Source organism: Osmerus mordax, chromosome 24, assembly GCF_038355195.1.
Source record: "Osmerus mordax isolate fOsmMor3 chromosome 24, fOsmMor3.pri, whole genome shotgun sequence".
In the NCBI taxonomy this organism is placed as follows: domain Eukaryota; kingdom Metazoa; phylum Chordata; class Actinopteri; order Osmeriformes; family Osmeridae; genus Osmerus; species Osmerus mordax.
The window spans coordinates 4234707-4253655 of record NC_090073.1 but is presented as its reverse complement, the minus strand read 5'-3'; the positions used below and the strand labels follow the sequence as shown (position 1 = coordinate 4253655).

The 18949-nt window shown below is 44.5% G+C and overlaps 2 protein-coding genes across 4 annotated transcripts in view; both read right to left on the bottom strand.

Annotated features, from left to right (window-relative positions):
- LOC136932723 (phospholipid-transporting ATPase ID-like) overlaps positions 1-13570 on the bottom strand; it is a 95891-nt gene extending 82321 nt beyond the window's left edge. For 2 of the 3 annotated variants that reach the window (XR_010874763.1, XM_067227948.1), the window contains exons 1-7: positions 12852-13017; positions 4277-4360; positions 4040-4098; positions 3405-3518; positions 2628-2726; positions 1208-1269; positions 264-336 (exon numbers count right to left, since the gene is read on the bottom strand). Coding sequence is in view for 2 of the 3 variants with exons in the window: in XM_067227948.1 (XP_067084049.1) it covers positions 264-336; positions 1208-1269; positions 2628-2726; positions 3405-3518; positions 4040-4098; positions 4277-4319 (450 nt within the window). In the remaining variant the exon portion in view is untranslated. Of the gene's footprint in view, positions 1-263; positions 337-1207; positions 1270-2627; positions 2727-3404; positions 3519-4039; positions 4099-4276; positions 4361-12851; positions 13018-13552 lie in introns of those variants that run through there. The other variant, XM_067227949.1, reaches the window with a different exon arrangement.
- Positions 13571-17486: 3916 nt separating this feature from the next.
- The window catches only part of LOC136933077 (protein unc-13 homolog B-like), an 87687-nt gene continuing 86224 nt past the window's right edge, over positions 17487-18949 (bottom strand). The window contains 3 exon segments of the mRNA XM_067228456.1: positions 17487-17769; positions 18238-18397; positions 18715-18789. Of these exon segments, the coding sequence (XP_067084557.1) occupies positions 17487-17769; positions 18238-18397; positions 18715-18789 (518 nt within the window).

Here is an 18949-nt window from a genome sequence, read left to right as displayed (position 1 = left end):
AATGTGTCAATAAATGTTATGTTATAAACACTTAGATTATACACTCTTCATATTAGAGACACCACAAATTCCCCAACTTATTTCTCTGAAGTGCGTTCATTTTCATCCATGAAGGTATTGGCAATAGTGCTACAGTACATTACCGTCTAACCCATTCCTACAGTATACTGTCTAACCCACTGGTCTTAAATGTAGTCTAGCTGTGAAAGGTGGTTATGGTTACAGTTACTCAGCTGAAACTGAAAGCTGAAAGTTTTTCTCACCGTGACAAACTGGTTGTTTTCCAGTTTGATGATGTCCCCCACCTGAACATCCATCCATTTCTCACTCCTCAGTCTGAGAAATTAGAGAAACGACTGAGGTACTGTAGGCATGGTGACATTCAGATAAACGTTTTTAGAAGTATATAATACAATATCAGATGTACTGTAATTCACAGTTTCTTTCTTATTGAGTAAATACACTTTGTAATCTGTGTGTGTGTGTGTGTGAGAGTTACAGAGGTAGAGGACTAAGCTGCAGGATGATGATGTTGGTGTGAGTGCATCTGTGCACGTAACCTTGACTTCACCAAAGAATCCTTCACTTTGTTTGATGGCATTCCAGGACATTTACCTCCATAGCTTTTAAACCAACTTCCTGCCTCAGCGTATAAACTATCTAGGTATGCGTTTCCTGTGAGTTTATGGTTCATGTGTACTCTGTAGCCCCAATGCCCCCTGAGTCCTGTGTTGTGTCTGCTAGTTGTGAAAGGTGGGAATGTCACAGGTCTACAGGAAGAAAACAACCACTTCCTGTAGTCCTGCAGCTGTTTCCTGTTACACAGCTGAGCCCTGCTGAACAGAGGGAATTATGGGTGCCTGACAGGCATGCACATACAGTTTGAACTGCTATTCTTGGGGGGACTCACAATTAAATCCCATTTAGTTGTAAATCCAGTTTTCCCTGACCCCTTAGCCTAACCTTAACTCAAAATATAACCCAACCTTAAACCTAACTCCTAACCCCTAACACTATTCCTACCTCCTAACCCCGAATTCTAACCATAATACTAATAATAATACTAATAATTCCAACCCTAACCTCCCCCAAAAAAAGAAAATCAGTAGAAATAGCACTTCAGCTTGTGTTGACCAAGAAAAGTCCTCAAATTTAATTATCCTTGTGTTACTATCCTTGGGGCTGTTGGGTTCCCACAACAACTTACTTTTCATCCAGGAGAACTTGGACCTTGCGGTTGTTCACCTGCTTGTCACTCCTGTGGCGATTCTGTGAAAAGTCACACACCTAAATCAGTCATGCTCTAGTCAACCATGTGGTATTTTCTATTTAAATGATGGCGACACTCAATTTCACACTGATGTGATATCATCAATTTCTTAAACTGCAAAAGCTATCAAAGTGAGATGAATCAACAAAATGACAATCTCAACAAAGCCTTTTTGGACCCAACAATCATTCCCGCCATCACAATCTTCCAGTCACAATCTTGAATCACCAATACATGTTGGCAATAGTCATAAGCTAGAATCCAATGATCTCGCCAAAGCAACAAAACGGAGGCTGGTATGCAGACAGGTTCTTGAGAACCATGTCAGTGACTCATTGTTTTGCTGTGTGTGCATCATTCAGGAACAGAATGATTTGGTGATTATGGTCAAAAGAAGGGAAGTGACATTTACATTTAGTCATTTAGCAGACGCTCTTATCCAGAGCGACTTACAGTAAGTACAGGGACATTTCATCAAAGGAAGTGCCTTGCCCAAGGACACAACAGATTACTAGCCCGATTCCCTAACCGCTCAGCCACCTGACTCCCTAGTGAGTCTAGTGGGGATAGGATGGAGGGATATATGGCTCTGATTCAGTGAATACACTAATAAACGGTTAGTAGTCCAAAAGAATTGTCGTTCTCTCCTGGGGTTCTTTTACAAGGAAAGATTCATTAAAAACATCAAAAGTAAGCCCCCACTTATCTCTTTCTAAAATAGAAAAACAGTTGAATGAAGTCTGTTAAAAACAACAGCAAAAGACCTGACCCTAAAATTGAGGAGAAAAACAGGTCCCATGTTTTGAGAAATAATGTAATTGCCACCAACATAGCAACAGTTGCCTGGACTACACTGCCTCTTCCTCGAGGTTGGGCGGGAATTCAGGAGTCACCTGATTGCAGCGAGACAGTAGTGCAGGGAGAGTAGTGCAGGGTGACATAGTCAAACAAGCAAACTAACAATAGCCTCAAATCACCTCAGAAGCTACTCAGTACACAAAAACACCACGTCACAAAGCTGCCTCAGGTACTAATGTGCTGCAGGGAGAAAATAACTTGATTTAAAACAGGGAATCTTCTGTTTGAAAAACAGAGGAAAAAAAACAGAGGCTTGATGACGAGCAGGGGCCAGAGAACAGATGAAAAATTGTTTTAGTCAGAGATGGAACACTAGGGCTGGCAAAAAAGCTGTCCTGAACACGTCTGGTTGAAAAAAACAGTAACTTGCCATTACGTATAGGAGAGATAAGTCATAATGGGGTAAATCGAGATTGTGGGTCAATCAAAGTGAGTCGTTCTTGGCATGTAGGGTGCTGTACTTCAGAACTTCCGCAGCTCAGGCTGTCTTCATACTTACGATGTCGTCAGTGGCATCTTTAGCTGCCGTCACCGAAAGCACCAGCACCAGGGGCACCACCGTGGTGAACCACGAGAGAGAGGAGATGTCTGGAATCACCTGGTCCAACACAAGATTCCAACATTTAATATTATCGCAACATTGGCTTAAACCTTTGTCAATACCGTTCTTCCAGGCAAATATTTATATCATGCTAAACACACACTAAACAGAGCGGTTGCTATTTAGCGGTGTTCTTTCTAGGTCAGGAACTATTATGATGTATGTGTCCAAAGCACAACTTGTCAATGACAAATGTTCAAGGGGACAATTACGCAGTTTCCGGTTGTGGATATCTTATTTCCTGAATCTCTCTGCTCTATGCTTAGTCATGCCCTGCCCAGTATTTTGACTGATTGTAGCTGTAGGCAATACAAGCAGACGTTTCACTGACCCAACAATCACTAAACGTTCTGTGTTTGTGTGTGCAAAAGAGTGTGTGTGTATCTGTTGTCCATGCAGGGTTTATTATATGTGAGTGGGATAAAAAAAAAAGATATAGGAAAATCCATCCACCTCAATCTTTATTAAGAAAACAGCATCTTCAAGTTATTTACAAAAAGCTGTACCACCCACATTTGAACACAAACCTACGTCCCTGAATACATGCATGTGTGCCCGTGTGTGTGAGAGAGTGTGTGTCTGTAGTCCGTGTGTGTGTGTGTGCTAGTGTGTGAGCCTGAGAGAGCATGTCTATAGTCTGTGTGTGTGTGCGCGCGCATGGTGTGTTCCACTCACTTGAAGGACGAGCAAAAATAGGAAGTAGGCATTAGCAATCCTCTGAAACTGCTCAAAGAGGTTGAGAGGCAAAAAGGTAAACCAGCTGTACTTGGAGGTCTTGATGGCATTGGTCTGATGACAAAGACAGAAAGAGAGAACAAGGAATGGGGAGGAGAGGGGGAAATGAATTCAACTATCACACACACACACACTACTAATTTACAACAAATGGATAAGCAAAGCACTGAACTCACAGAAAGAACATAAGACTTTCACCTTAAAACAACTTTTGTTGTTTTGAAATCTGAATTAGTCAAACTTGGTCTAGATTTCCTTTTGGGAAACTACTGTATTAAGAAAAGAAGAAGTGAGAAATGCTTTTTTCACCACAACATTGCACAAGTCAAGAGGACAAATACAATCTCTAGCAGAGTCCAGGAAACCGCTCCTTCCAGTACTATCTACAATGGGAAGTGCCCTCACCGCCAGACCACCCTGACCTCCAGTGTCTGTCTTACTTCCAGCTTTCTGATTAAAACCAGACTGATACTTCTGGGGTTCATGGGGTCAGTATGTGGACTCAACATGTACAATCATGTATAGATGGGGTTAGTGTAAACATGTGAAAGACACACAGCATGTGCTCAACTCACCGCATACTTGAAGGAGATGTTGAACTCTCTGTCATTCGCTCTGAGTTTTCTTTCCAACTCTGAGGAGAAACCGAGACATGAGAAGGAGTATATTGTAGCTTTTTACTGAGAGAGAGAGAGAGAGAGAGAGAGAGAGAGAGAGAGAGAGAGAGTGGTGGACTCTTGGCTCTTGAATGAATCGAATATCTCTTTGACCGTTTCTCAAATGTCACCGTACAGAATTCAAGAGGCACTCACCCCTCTCTTTCTTCTTCACGCAGTCAAGCCCGAAAAATGACATCTTTCCCTCTCTTCCTCTCGCTATCCATCCATGACGTCTAACTGGCAGAGACAAAATAGGGGACACTGTTAAAAAACAGGAGGAAAAGGTCACATACAATCTACGATGCCAAAATATAGCAAAACATCCATCTCACTCAAAAATGGGTGAGGCTTACTGACGTTCTACACAACAGCTATTGAATGCATTTCCCCAAAGTTTCCGATTAGGTGGGCAGCATCCATCTCTTGCCAGCCACCAGTTTCCTGACTGGAGCCGTAAAACAGGGTGTTAGCATTCTAAACGTGTGTTGCCTCCCAAGGGATGAGTTAGATTTCAGATGCTGCGTAAAATCCCATGTGTCCTGTTCATTTTATACAGCATTATCAGAACATGGGCATTGTTTCAGTTCTACTTTCCTGTGAGGGGAAAAGCTAGGAGAAGGTCGAATTCCCAGTGAACGAGGATGGTCTCTGCCATAACACTGCAGGCCAGATGTGTGCAGTATTTGTTGACAGACTGCAGCTCGTATGAGCCTGCAGTATATTTATCATCTGCCAGTACGTGTCTCTCTTGGTTGAAACAGTGTCTGGTTCTCACACAAATCTGGGAAGATACAGTACCCCTTTTGTTATTGTGTGTCTGTGTGTGTGTGTCTGTGAAGGAGTGTGCTGCAAGTACTTCCCTGTGTGCACGTGTGTGTGTGTGTGTGAAGGAGGCACACGTTTCCATGTACGTAAGAGCACGCTTCACTCAGTGCCCCCTCTCAGGTTGGGTCTTGCTCTGGGTTTGCATCAGCCTCTGACATCAGGCCCAGAGACCAGCGTTAGTCAGAGGGAGGTGCCCCTTCGGCTGCCCAGACCCCCGGTCCACCAAAGATCCATCACATACACCCCCTGGCTCAGGCCTTTGTCAGAGCTGGAGACTTCCTCTGGCATGACAACAGTCTTTTATTGGCCTAGAACAGAGCGGTTCTAGGTCACAGACACCTTCACGAACACACACACACCTATACGGACGACAGGCCATACGTTTGTGTACGATAAGGTTCCCTTTGACCGCAACATTTTTATAACATACCTGTACAATACAACCCTGTTTTGCCCCCAAACATTCACCGTGGTGATGATTACTGTAGCTTAATCTCAGAGCTGTTGATTTGTTTAGACTTCTAACATAGGCATATGGTTTGCTTTACAAGATTACAAATAAGTTGGTGTCTGTGTGTGTGAACAGTGGCTGCTGTTGAAGATTCCAAGACAGGAAGCAGATGTTTTGGTTCCCGCCCCTCAGAACCCCCCCCCCCCCCAGACACACTGCAGCTATTTATAGAAGCTACATGTATGTTCTTCAGCATGTTTCTAAGAGGCATACCACGTCCCTGGTGGAACATGAACACACACACACCAAATTCCATTTCACACAGTCTAAACTAAGCCTAAAGACGTAACCAAATAAAACCACCCCTGAAAATCCAATAAAATAAAAGTGTACTTTCCTTTGAAATTCAAGGAATATCTTAAAAGATGAGAGCAAAGTGATTTCCACCACACCCTCTCCCCTGCTTATTTAATAATCCTCATACATCAAATGTCAACTGGATCAAGTCATTAGCGATGACTAATGACATCCATTATGTGTTTTGATGATGCTGAAACTTCGGAAATGTCAAACATTCAACTTGTAAAATGACGAGTTAAAGGTTTTTGGCTACAAGAGACCATGGCTGAAGAGTTGAGTAAGTAAGAGTCATTAAGTAAAGAAGTAATGAAGTAAAGTAGGCAAGAAAGAAATAACCAAGAGAAGGCAGGGAGGGAGGGAGGGAGGGAGGGAGGGAGGGAGGGAGGGAGGGAGGGAGGGAGGGAGGGAGGGAGGGAGGGAGGGAGGGGGAGTGGAGTGGAGCCTGTAAAAGTAGTGAAAGAAGACCTAGTCATGACATCATTGCCACTGGTGGGAAACACAGGAAACGCCTGGGGTAAAACTTAACTTGAGGAACATGTCTACTGTGGCCAACAACCCTGAACGAGCCATTCCCAGACCTGGCACGGCCAGCTCAAACCAAACAGAGCAAGGTACTGTACCTCCAACCCCTGAAACCAAAAGATAACGTCGACCAGGATAAACATCAAGAACCGATAGCTGAAAGTCACCATTTCTTGTCTGGTCGTTTTCATGTGGTACAGTCCAGCATTTTTTTTTCTCCATGTTCCACACGAAACAATACAAAACGTAAATGTGAGTTTACGTGAGCAAAGTAACAACCTCCTATGTGAAAGACCAACATGTGGTTGGACAATAAGGACTGAGAGGGCAGAGGGTTCAACAGGGAGTGTGGATGTCTCTGTTTAATCAGTGGCACGGCATTTGGTTTCTGAAGCAGAAAACAGGCGTTCTTTGTGAAAACAGACCTCACCGTTTAGTCAGTCGGACCTGAAGTGTGTGTGTGAGTGCACGCGTGTGTGTGTTTGTGTAGAAAGGAAAAGGATGTCTGGACCCACTCTCCAGCTAATGATTCACACACATCAAGCTTTGTCTGGCAGCGCGGTCCGGAGTCCCTTCGGACGAGCCTGAAGATCTCCCAGGAACAGCTTTCCACGTTCATCTGTGCTTGCCCCTTCTCTAGAACATGACTGTCGTCACAAATGAGGGAATCTACCAGTTAATACTCAGTATTTCATTAACCTCACCCTTCAAACACAAACACATCAATAGTCAATTCCCAGCTGATCCATTTCCTCATACCATATACAGTAACTAAGAAGGTTTAAGATGTTGTGATCCAGAACAAAATGGTTGCCAGATAGGCTGATTTAGAACCAGCCTAGTTGTTTTGGGGTCTATGGTGAGATGTGCGTGTCATCATCAACAGATGTTGATCATCATCATGAAAACAGCAGATTGTTGATCATGATCATCATCATGATCAACAGAGAGGAGGGGTGTATTGAAGCAGAACCACCTCTTTTGGGGGCAAAGGGTGATGTTTCTTAATGGGTACTGTTATGTACAGTGATTTATGTGTTGGTCTGGGTTGGAGCAGTGCTGTTTGCTGGCTCACTGTGTTCAGACAGATTGGAGGAAAATGGGTTGTTCTGTCGACCACTAACCAGTGGCTGCATTCCCTCCTCAGCTTACACAATCTGCTGTTTTCTATCAACAGATACTTCTGGTATCAGTTCACTTGCTATAATTAGCCAGAGTATGTCTGCTTCAAAAGCAGAATGCATTCCTGTACATTGAGAGGGTTCACTTGACAATAATGATGCCTTCCTTGCCCTGACCTCGATCCCTTGTAATGATCTATAGCCAATCATATACCCTTCAAAATAGTCTCCTGAAAACAGAAACTCATTTCACAGTGGTGTTTTACTGAGTCACATATTAGCTGATCTCAAAGCTACGCCACAAAAGAGTGCTTGTTGAAGCCTTAAAGCTGGTTGTACACGCAAAATGCAATGACACTATTCAATCAAAATGTATTCATCAACTAATACTTCAGACAGATCCACAATCCCCTTAAGCACGTTAAGCATCTAAGGACGGTTTGAGATGACGAGAGACCTGGTTGTCGTTGGCACTCATCTGCTAACCCGCCCCCTCCAGTGAGTTTCCTGATAAGGTATCTGGCTGGACATATCTTCAGTTCTCAAGACAGAGCAGCCCCCAGACTGCTTTCTCAGACTGAATGTGCCTGGATGTTTTTTTTATTAGTGTAGATGGGGGTGGGTGTGTGTGTCAGTCTGTATATTGAAATAGTTCTATGTGCGTGTTATGCAAGCTTAAAAGAATAATGTTCAGAAAGAGGAACCCCTCATAGTTGCAACCGAAAGCTTACTTAAACAGGCTGACTGTTACCTTTACTCAGCATGTAAAGATTTTTCACTTAGCAAGTAAGCTAAACAGATGTCAAATTCCATATGGTGTTGGGACCAGGGTCAACTTCTATATTGTAACTTTCCACTCCAAACTGAAGATGTCGTTTTCCACACACACACGCACGCGCACGCACGCACGCACACACACACGCACACACACACACACACGCGCACACACACACACACACACACACACACACACACACACGCGCGTGAGAACTTTAGGATAAAAGGAGACCGAGTTCCTCAGACAACTTTGTACCACCATAGACTTGTCTCCTTGCTGCATGCTGCAAGAAAATAAACTGCCTTATCTTCATCGACTCTGTGCACTACTTGATAAAAGATTTTCCTAACACAGTCAAAAGTCAGCTGAAAAAGGACATGGAGGTGTATACTAATTCAGAATGATTCAGGTGACATCATCATTACATGGTTGTAGGGTCATGAGTGGTCAAATGTTTCATAACTTCCAAATGTCGTCGAATAACTGAGTTATTAAGTGGGTCAGTAAGTCTTTTGTAACTAAGTCACATTATTGGAGTCCTGTTAGACAAATAGTCCCCATTAGCAGATCAGGATTAGAAAGCAACAATGGAAGGAAGCCCTAATGACAGAAAGTAGCACTTTCTGAGCGGAGCCCCGCCTGTACAGAGAAAAACAGGATTTTAGTCTTGAGAAAAAGACAGTGCAGGAATGCCAAGACCATGCCTTGTACCACACACTGTTGAAATTACAGTACCTCTTGTATACTCATTATCCTGTTCATTTACAATATTTAAGCCACAATAGAACATTGTGAATATGAGACTACATTTAAAATACAGGGAACAGTCCTAAAATGTGTGTCCCCAAATAATAATATATAGTGAAACACAATGCAATACATTTATCAACTACAGCGTTTGGGTTCTATTTAGACCCTGACATTTTGAGCACTTAGAAGCAACTTCAAAAAGTAGAGCACGTCATCAGATCATACATTTGATCATGTCATAAATAAAAGACATACTGAGGAACCATGGAAACCCTCATCGTGGTCGCCATACGGCCCAATTCCTCTTCTCAGAAGGGGAAGAGTGTCACTCTGATAACAGCGCTCCTTGTGGGTCTGCTAGAGAGCATGTTGCAAGATTATCCCACTGAGCCAAATCATGTTTGTTCCACAGTTTCTGTTCCACAGTGATCTGTCCCAAGAGCTCACACCAGAGACCCACTTAAACCCCCACATTATGACATTATTATCTGACACACATGCACTCGTTAGTGTACAAAACTATCCAAGTCACTTCCTCATTCAGTCCCGGCAATACACTTGGGTCCAGGTTTGTGAACAAGGTTCTGAACAGATTCAACAACAGGTTGCTAGGTATAGGAGTCAAAACAGAGCATGGCTAAAAGTTGGATAAATACTTGCACCAAACAAACAACACTGTTTATATCTGTTTGGATGAGTTTTGTGGTAACCACACAGCCGATTTGGGTCAAGTACATGAACAAAACACGTAAAGTTTCCTGCTAAATCAGTGGTTGGGAGGGGATCGTATGGGTTGGGTGGGCGGGGGGGAGGGTCTGTGACTAAGATCTAGAGTGAGAAAGTTGGTTTCTGCTGTTGATGTGGTCTTAAAAGCAGTCAGTAAATGAGACATGGCCTTGCACTTGAGAAGTGTGCTTGCACACCTTACTCTGATTCACTTCACATACATTTCACTGGGAAAGTGAACCCCCCATAGGTCTGCATAGGTTTGTAGCAGAGGGAAATAAGTGGTGAGGCAAGATGTTTCGGAGAAGTCTTGTGGAGAAACGTCCATAGCAGGCTAGTCAGAAAGTTGCCAAGTTTCCCCCCCCCCCCTTTTAACTACACCAGCACCCACAAAATCTGTTTATCTGGATCAGTAAATGTATTTCTAATGTTGTTCATGATGTACCCACAATATACTGTAATTGAAATGACTGAAATTGGTATTGCGACAAAATAGATTTCCAGTTAGAATTTGGGGGTTTTCAAAGTGGTTCAGGCTGTGCAAACAGGCCCCTGGAGAGTGATTTAAATCTTGGGATCATAATGATCTATCTTCTTTCACTTTCTACTTTGTTCCTCTCCAATCAATAGTGACAAAACATATATGATAACAACCTGTGTAATCAAGTATCCATCCATTACAACATAGGGGACTTTATTAACCTTTATTAAGGCCGATTTATACTTGAAGTACGTGTAGGCATAATGGCTGCCGCACGTATCCTGTGTTTGTTTGGTGTTTACTTTGTGCACATGTCCCCGCGCCTTAAGTGTACGCATACGCCAGGTGCAACACCACCAGAAATCAAGGAGCAGTACACCGAAGCCCCTCTGACGTTCTGCGAGATGGATGCAGCGAAGTAGTAGTAGTACAATACATTTTTAAGAGCAAATATTACACACTAGACAGCAATAACTCCACCTCTGTTGCAATTGGTTATTGCTGTTATACTAATTCAGAAGCAGTTGTGGACTTATTTCCGGTGAACGCGTTTCGTCGCTGACCTACCTCCTAGCGGACATAGCTTTTAAACAACCACGCAGACATAAAGTATGCAGTGGAGTGTGTGAACCATGCCGCATAGGTAGCTTTCGCATACGTACGTGACCAAAACTGGATTATATCAAGGCCTTAACCCTTTCTCCATTAAAACATCATAGACATGAGGGCGCCCCGTGATTCACCGGGTTCGATTCTGTCCCGGGTCATTTCCTGCATGTCATCCCCTTCTTTCTCTGCCTCCCTTTGTCTATCTACAACTGTTCCTATCCAATAAAGCAATAAAATGCACCCCATAAAAAAATATTTAAAATTAAAATAAATAAACCAAACATCATGGACAAGAACAACATTCAAATCTGAATTCTCTGAAACTTTCTTAAACTGCAAACACATCAGTGAAATGAATTCAGGGTTAAAAACAACCCCATCATCAATAAGTCATTTAAATGACAAGAAGTACTAATGACAACTGAATATGATTGAAATTTAAAGCGGTTGACTTAACAGAACATTTAAGAACACTTCAAAACTGTCAATCCGTCCATGACCCGTGTCTGAAAGTAGATTCAGTAGATTGGACGACAGATCAGTAGATTGGACGACAGATCTCGTCCAATCAAGGTGAAAGAACTCATCGAGATTTTAAGATCTCGTCTGCAAAGCGAAATGAGAGGGAGGCAAGGTGAAAGGTCGAGAGGAATCAAGGTTAGACGTTTCACCTGTGACACTGCCTCTCTCGACACACAGCAGGGGCACCAAACCAGCCCGGCCCTTTTGACTGGAGCAAAGCACGCCACAAAAACTTGAACAATCAAACGCTTAATAATTCACCTGACCTTTCAGACCAGACAGCTGATGTGAGAATGGCCTCCCTCTCAGTTTACCTTATAACCCCCAGACTTTTTGATAGACCTAAAGCTTAACCATATCCATGCCTATTAAATAGTAACTTATTTAATCTTGTGTATTTGACAAAAACAAAACAATGTCCAATGTCTATGATTAATCAAAACAAACCCTTGACTGTTGTTGGTTCTCACAGGCAGGGTTATATTTTGACAGGAATTCAGATTTGACACATGTAGCATCCTATTACCCACTCGAATATGCTAAAACTAGCAGCCATGTTTTATTAAAAAAAAACGGCACATGGTTGACACAACCCATCCCAAAACAGTTGCAGATGTTGTTGCATGAACGTAGCTTTTGTTCACGACTGCTGCATTATTGATGGCCTCGGATCAGCCAGAGGGGATTTTGAGGTCGCCAGGTGAGAGTTACAGTGGCTCTGGACAAAAGGGTTCACGACTGACAGAAGGAGGGAGTCGCCGCGGGGCTACAACATCAAAGCCGTGCCAGCGGGTTCAGCACTTGACGACCGCGCGTGTGTCCGTAACGTCCTTCAGATGGGGCTAACAAACGAAGGAGTGGTAAAACAGGAAGGAAGCATCAGTTATGAGGCGTTTTGGCCATCAGCGTCTTGTAGTTGGCTTCTGAGTTTTGGGGGTGGGGGGGGGGGGGGAGAGAGAAGCGACTTGACGTGGTCAAGGGGGAGATTGATCAACACCATCATCTCCACTATCACTGCCACCATCATCACTATCAACATATAATGATATTTTGACATGCAGTATGCAACAAGGCCCTCTTTGTAGAAGAAGAACCTTTAACACAGAAGGTGCACGTCCGTCACAACTACTGATGAAAGTAAGGACACCAGCGGCATGATTGAAATGGTGACCTAACCAAACGTATTATAGGTCTAACTACTGGGGGAAACAGCCTTTTAAAAGCCTACGTTACAGCATGGAAAAATACCTCAAACCAGGGCTCCACCTTCGCTTCTCTCTCTCTCTCTCTCTCTCTCTCTCTCTCTCTCTCTCTCTCTCTCTCAAAACAAAAAAAACTAGCGCTACACTCGCTCACTCGTTCAGCAGCTTTGGGGTTCTCAAGGGAACACACAAGGAGATGATAAAGAAAAAAGAAAGAACACGTTCAACCCACAACTTCCTGTTGGGTTTGCCTGGTCTTCTCTACCACGTTCTGTTTCTGTTTTTCCGTTAAAAAAAAGTCTCTGCTCCGCGACAAACCCAAGTCTTCAGCTGACCTTCGACCCTTGACCCCGAGTTCAAGAAACAGGCGACTGTCCTTACCATCTGTTTTGATGCCGGCCACATGGGCGTGTCTGGGGCAGGGGAGCGATGTAGCAGTGTAGTGAAAATCCGGCACACGAACAAGCAGCTAATATTTCCTCAGGGCAGCTTGTCCCTCTCAACCTCTCTCTTTCTCTTTGTCGCACACACACACACACACACAGGCTCCACCTAGACTCTCTACACTACACCACTCTCTCATTCTCTACTTCCTCCTCTAGTTTTCTAATACTCCTCTTTATTCGCTCTCACTCTGTCATGACTCCTCCCTCATTCATAGTCACCGTTTCAGACTCTCTCCTCTTTTCGCATCTGGCCCTCCCTCCCCCTCCCCCTCTCTCTTTCTCTCTTTCTCTCTCTCTCTCTCTCTCTCTCTCTCTCTCTCTCTCTCTCTCTCTCCTCTCGTCTGCTCTCACTTTGCTCGGGTGAAGAGGAGGTGGGCTCGACATTCAATGAGGAGGCGGACACATTCTTCCCCTACACACGCGCGCGTGCACACACGCACACGCACACGCGCACACACACACACACACACACACACACACACACACACACACACACACACACACACACACACACACACAGGATAAACAGGAACACAGGGTGGGATTACACACAGCCAAACAAACGCACCGCCAGTCTGGTTTCCTTCTCAGTTCTCGGTCACTCGTTGTTCACACCTCTGGATCTTTAAACCTTACCTTTCTCTCCTTTCCTCAGTTGTGTGTCGACTTTTTCCTCCCGTTCTCCATTTTCATCACTCCGTCTTGTCGCCCTGTTCTTGGTTTGGGTTAGTCTCCCTCGCGGTGAACTCCATTTCCTACCCGCCAAAAAAGGGAAAAGGCTTTTCTTCTGACTTCCATTCGAAAACAGCACAACTGCATTGTGCATCACACAAACACACACAGACTAGGTTCTTGAATGAACTCCCCAACAACGCAACTCTCCTCTCCCATCAGGCCTGAATACACAGTTATCCTGACTTAAAATTCCCAAAGGTGCCCAAACTACAAAAACAAACACTAAGTGTCTGTCCAGTGTCCACACACACACACTTACCTCTCTATGGGGGACTGGGTCCCCTTTGTGTGTGTCTGTGAAAGCACCCTCTAGGTATGTGTATAGTCGTCACAGTGTTGACTTTGCAGTGTTGAAAGCAGTGTTTCTTTGCAGACAGGATGGTGTTCCCGCAAGCTAGGCTAAGATTCTGAGGTGCTCCCCCTCAATGAAAGTCTCACCACACTGTGAAACTGTGTGTCTAAATCAGCACACGTCTAGGACGACATTCACACAAAGTCTATGTGTATATATGCTAGCTCCGTCTGTAGTAAAGGTTTAAACAGGAAATTCAACAAAAGAGACCTTTTTTGTTTTACGTGGCCAGACTAGCTGACTGATTTAGCCATTTAACCTAGAAGTGGTCAAAAGACAATACGGACAGTATAAGACTTCACCTGTGTCAATACTGAACCAAACACAGTCTGCTCTGCTCTCTGTGGAAGGAGAAAGCCTGGATTCCTCCAGTCTCTTTACGGTAGAACAGTACTTTCCTCAGCTGCTCTAGTTGTAACAATGTGGATTGAGAGATAGAGAGGGAGGGGAGAGAGAGAGAGAGAGAGGGGGGGGGGGTGGGGGTGGATAAGAGGCTTCCCTTATGAAACTCTGAACTTAATGATGAACTGACCACTGGCCGCGGAGGAGGAAATGAATCATGATTAAATCATGATTAAACATTAAACGATGATGATGATAGAGGAATTTACATGGTGTGAGCTAGAGATAAGGTGTGTGTGTGTGTTGTCATGGTATTGTGGTCAAAAAATGTGAACCCCCAGTGTGAATCCATAAGAATGAGGTGGAGACTCACCTGTTGGTCCAATAGAGTTCATATAGATCGGTGGTCTTCAACTTTGGTCCTCAGGGTCCACTGTCCTTTACGTTAACTAATGCTGGGTACACACCACAAGATAATCGGTCTGATTTTGGGCTGATTTCCCCCCTTCCGACAATCCTAGGTAATGTCCCGACAATCCTAATAACGTTTCAATTTTCTACAGATTATCTTATCAGATGTTCCCTTGGTGTGAGGTGTGTTAAGAGTGACCGAACTTGCCCGGAAGAACGCCGGAGCCACCCCGATCGCAAATCGTAAATATTCAACATGTTGAATATTTAATATTTCCCCCCCACACATCAGAAATCCTGATGTGTGGGGGGGAACCCTGAGGACAAACACCACACACTATAGGAGCAAAACTGTTCTAGATCTAGGATTGTTTTGTCCTCGTGTTTGTGGTCTCTCACATTTTGAAAATCTTAAAAGATTTAAAAAATCTTTTAGTGTGTACCCAGCATTAGATGTGGTCCTGCTCCAACACACCTGACTCAAATGAATGGTCGTTATCAAACTCTGCAGAAGCCTTCCGATGACCCATGCATTTGAACCAGGTGTGTTGGAGCAGGGAAACATGTAGAACATACAGGGCAGTGGACCCTGAAGACCAGAGGATTGAAGACAACTGAGCAATCTGAAGCTATGCCATCTCTCTGTGTCTCAATATGGTGATATATCATTGCATCCCCCTTTCCTTGAAGTCATTTGAGAAATTGTTGATCTTGACCGGAGACAGCTGTTAAAATATACATGAAGCACTGAGAAGTTCAGTCGTTTTTGACATCAAATTAAACCCCAGTGAGATTCCGGACCCACGAGATTCTTATCCAGTGGTTTCCTTGTGACACGATACCCATGCTAGTTTTAAGCATGTTAATTCACACGTTGGACATTAAACCTCTCAAAGCCAAAGAGGTGACTCAAATATTTTATATAAAAAAAAATACATATTGGTACAAGTATATATTCAACATTTTTGCTTCAGATTAATGATAAATATTTTATATATATATATCAGTCTTTTTCATATTTCACATTGTACATACATAAAAAAACACAACTCTATTTAACTTTTGATTGTTTACAATAAAGACATGCTTTATCTTTCAAAATGTACAGTAAAACTTAAACAGTGTGCAAGAGTTCACTTGTTAATAATATGCAGATAACAAAAGAATAATATGAACAGATCAACAAAGCTTGAAAGTGAACGCTTGCATTACTTGGCACATGGTAAACAAATAGGAGTGCATACAGTCTCCACCCCTTTCCCCCTCTGTTTAATACTATTGGATGGCTTGCTGCATGTTCTCCTTAAGCCAATCGCAGACAGTTCAAGTCCTGTGTCCTCAGGATGACCGATAGGGTTGAAGAAGTAGTGTTGACAACAGGGAAGGGTGAAACATCAGTCAGGTCCCACCAAGATGACCTCTGACAGGATCCACATTGCTGTCACATTACACACCGTTGGTGAAGTTGAGCACGTTGTACACCGTTGTAGCTGTTGTTCTGTGTTTCAGTGACTCCAAGGGAATGAGGACAAACTTTAGTGGGTATTGAAACGTTTGCTTTTCGAGGAGAGCACCTGAACTCGAGGCTCATACAAGCTGACTGTGCAACAGCCCAGGAAAACAAAGACCCCACTTCTGTCTATTTCCATCAAATGTAGAGATACAGGTAAACAGTGTTTTCAGTCACAATTTATAAGAGAAACATGGCAAAATAATGATGTTAAAAAATAATCCTGTGTCCATTTTGACTCCCTAATGAAACCTATTTTAGGTGTCAAAATGTGTACAGTATTTTGTTCTAGAACACAATCCTTGTGGCAACACGGTCGTATAAAAAAAGTTTGACGCTTATTCTTTTGGCTACACTCATTTGTGGCTGTAGATTATGTTAACTACAACTCCCATAAACCATTGTTCTCACTACACACTATTACATATCCTTAACTCTTAATTACTCTCCATAACAAATAGTACTGTGAAAACTGTAAACTAGAGTCTGAATACTATGAACTAATAAACCCAGTCTTTTCTCTTAGCAGTGTACATCGACAAAGACAGCCAGTTTCCCAACACAGAATACCTTTCGTCCACGACTAAAATCCTTTTAATGGAAAATCCCGACTGTTCCATGGTTTAAAACTACAACTAACTACTCTGTGTCTGACTAGTGCTCTCCACAGTGGGTTACAGACATTGCTGTTGTGGTTATCAGGACACTAGTTGGTTTTGGATCGGTGTCTCTTTCTGTGTTGTGAGGCTTAGAGGGCGAGACACACTTCCCTCTGGGATTGTAAGGCTTTGTAAAACACAGTGCGGGTTATTCTGTAGACGGCAGACCCATCCGCATGTGCTTCGTATCACAGGCTAAGGTGGGGTGGGGAAAGGGGGGGGGGGGAGGCCTTTGGATGGCACGAGCTTGTATAAAGGATGGAGGTTCTACAGAGGCAACAAGGATCCGATACAGACCCTGGTCGAAAAACATTCATTTATATGTTTGTGTGGTACTGCTATTCTGCAAGACGGTTTTCTGCTCCTCGGTCTCTGGTGATATCAGTAAATACAGTTACAGTTGTCTCCACCCCCCCCACCCCCCGTCATCCAGGGGTACCTCTGAGGGTAAACCATCTTAAAACCGTCCCTCCCTCCCTCCCGCCTCTGATTCCTCTCCTCCGAACCCTCTCACCCCGCCCTCAGACGCACCCCTCAGACGCCCCCCTCAGACGCCCCTCCTCATCGGCCCTCCTCGAGCGGCCGGGTCTCCGACTTGATCCGGACGAACTCCTTGGCCACCTCGTCGGCGGGCCGCTGCGACAGGATGCGCATCACCGTGACGCCCGTCTCGTCGGCGTGCGCTCGCGCGCCCAGCGGCGTCCAGCACACACAGCTCCGCCGCTCAGCCACGTCGCGCAGCTGCACCACGGCCACACCCACCAGCCGGTCGGCGCGGCCGAAGCAGTAGTCCTTCACCGAGATCTGCAGCTCGTAGCAGTCGGGCGACTCCTTGCCCAGCACGCTGGAAGGGGGGGGGGGGGGTGATGGAGGGAGTCATTGGAGGGAGAGAAGGGACGGGAGGGAGGGTGAGGACGAGGGGGGGGGAAAGAGACGGAGCAATGTGGTGAGGGTGAGGAAGGAGAAGGGAGAAGTGGAGGAGAGAGGAGAAGGAGGAGGAGGAGGAGAGGGGAGGAGGACAAAGGGGGGGAGGACAAGGAAGAGAGAGGAGAGAGGGGAGGAGAGAAGGAGAGGAGGAGGGAGCGATGGAGTACAAACGAGGTGAAGAAAGAGAAAGATAAGAAGGTAGAAAAGATTGATAAGAGGTGTACAGGTGGCGGTGGGTGTGTATATCTACCAAAGACCTGTCTATAAAACGAGACCAGTGAATGAACCGACACACAGTCACTAATGGCTGCTCTATTCCCTTTCACGGGCTAACCTAAGTAAAACTGAAAATCCGCTCCGAGCCACACATGCAGTCGACACTCACAATTGGAAGGCCTCGTTGTACTTGGCCGACCAGCTGTTGTTCTTGGACTTGGTCGTGAACTTGCGCTTCTTGTCGGCCAGGAACGGACCAATCAGGCTCACCTCCACGAAGGGGCGGAACATGCCGGATGTCTGCCACTTCATGTCATTCACCGCCAGGACTGATGGAAGGAGGAGGGAAGGAAACATCAACGACGAGCAAAACATGGGAGGAGGAGAGGGGGAAAGGGAGGGGTTAGAGAACAAAAAGGTTCCTCGAGGTGTAGAGAGAAAGACAGAGTTCCTCAAGGTATAAAGAGAGAGAGATAAATCATTTTAAAAAGAAAAACAGAGACAGTTGTTGTGTTGTTTTGTTAGGTATGTGTGTGTGTGCGCGCGTGTTATGATGTTGTGATACAGGCCAGCATTATGACCGGAAGAGCTGTGTGTGTGTGTGTGTGTGTTATGGTGTTAGCCGTGTGTGTGTGTTCTGCCTCACCTCTGACGTTGACCTTCCCTGGAGCCATGTCCACCTGGATGATGGCTTCACCCACGGGCTTCTCCACCCCGGAGCCTGGCGGTCAAACGACACCACAGTTACTCAGTCACACTACAACCTAGCTTTACCAGTTACTCAGTCACACTACAACCTAGCTTTACCAGTTACTCAGTCACACTACAACCTAGCTTTACCAGTTACTCAGTCACACTACAACCTAGCTTTACCAGTTACT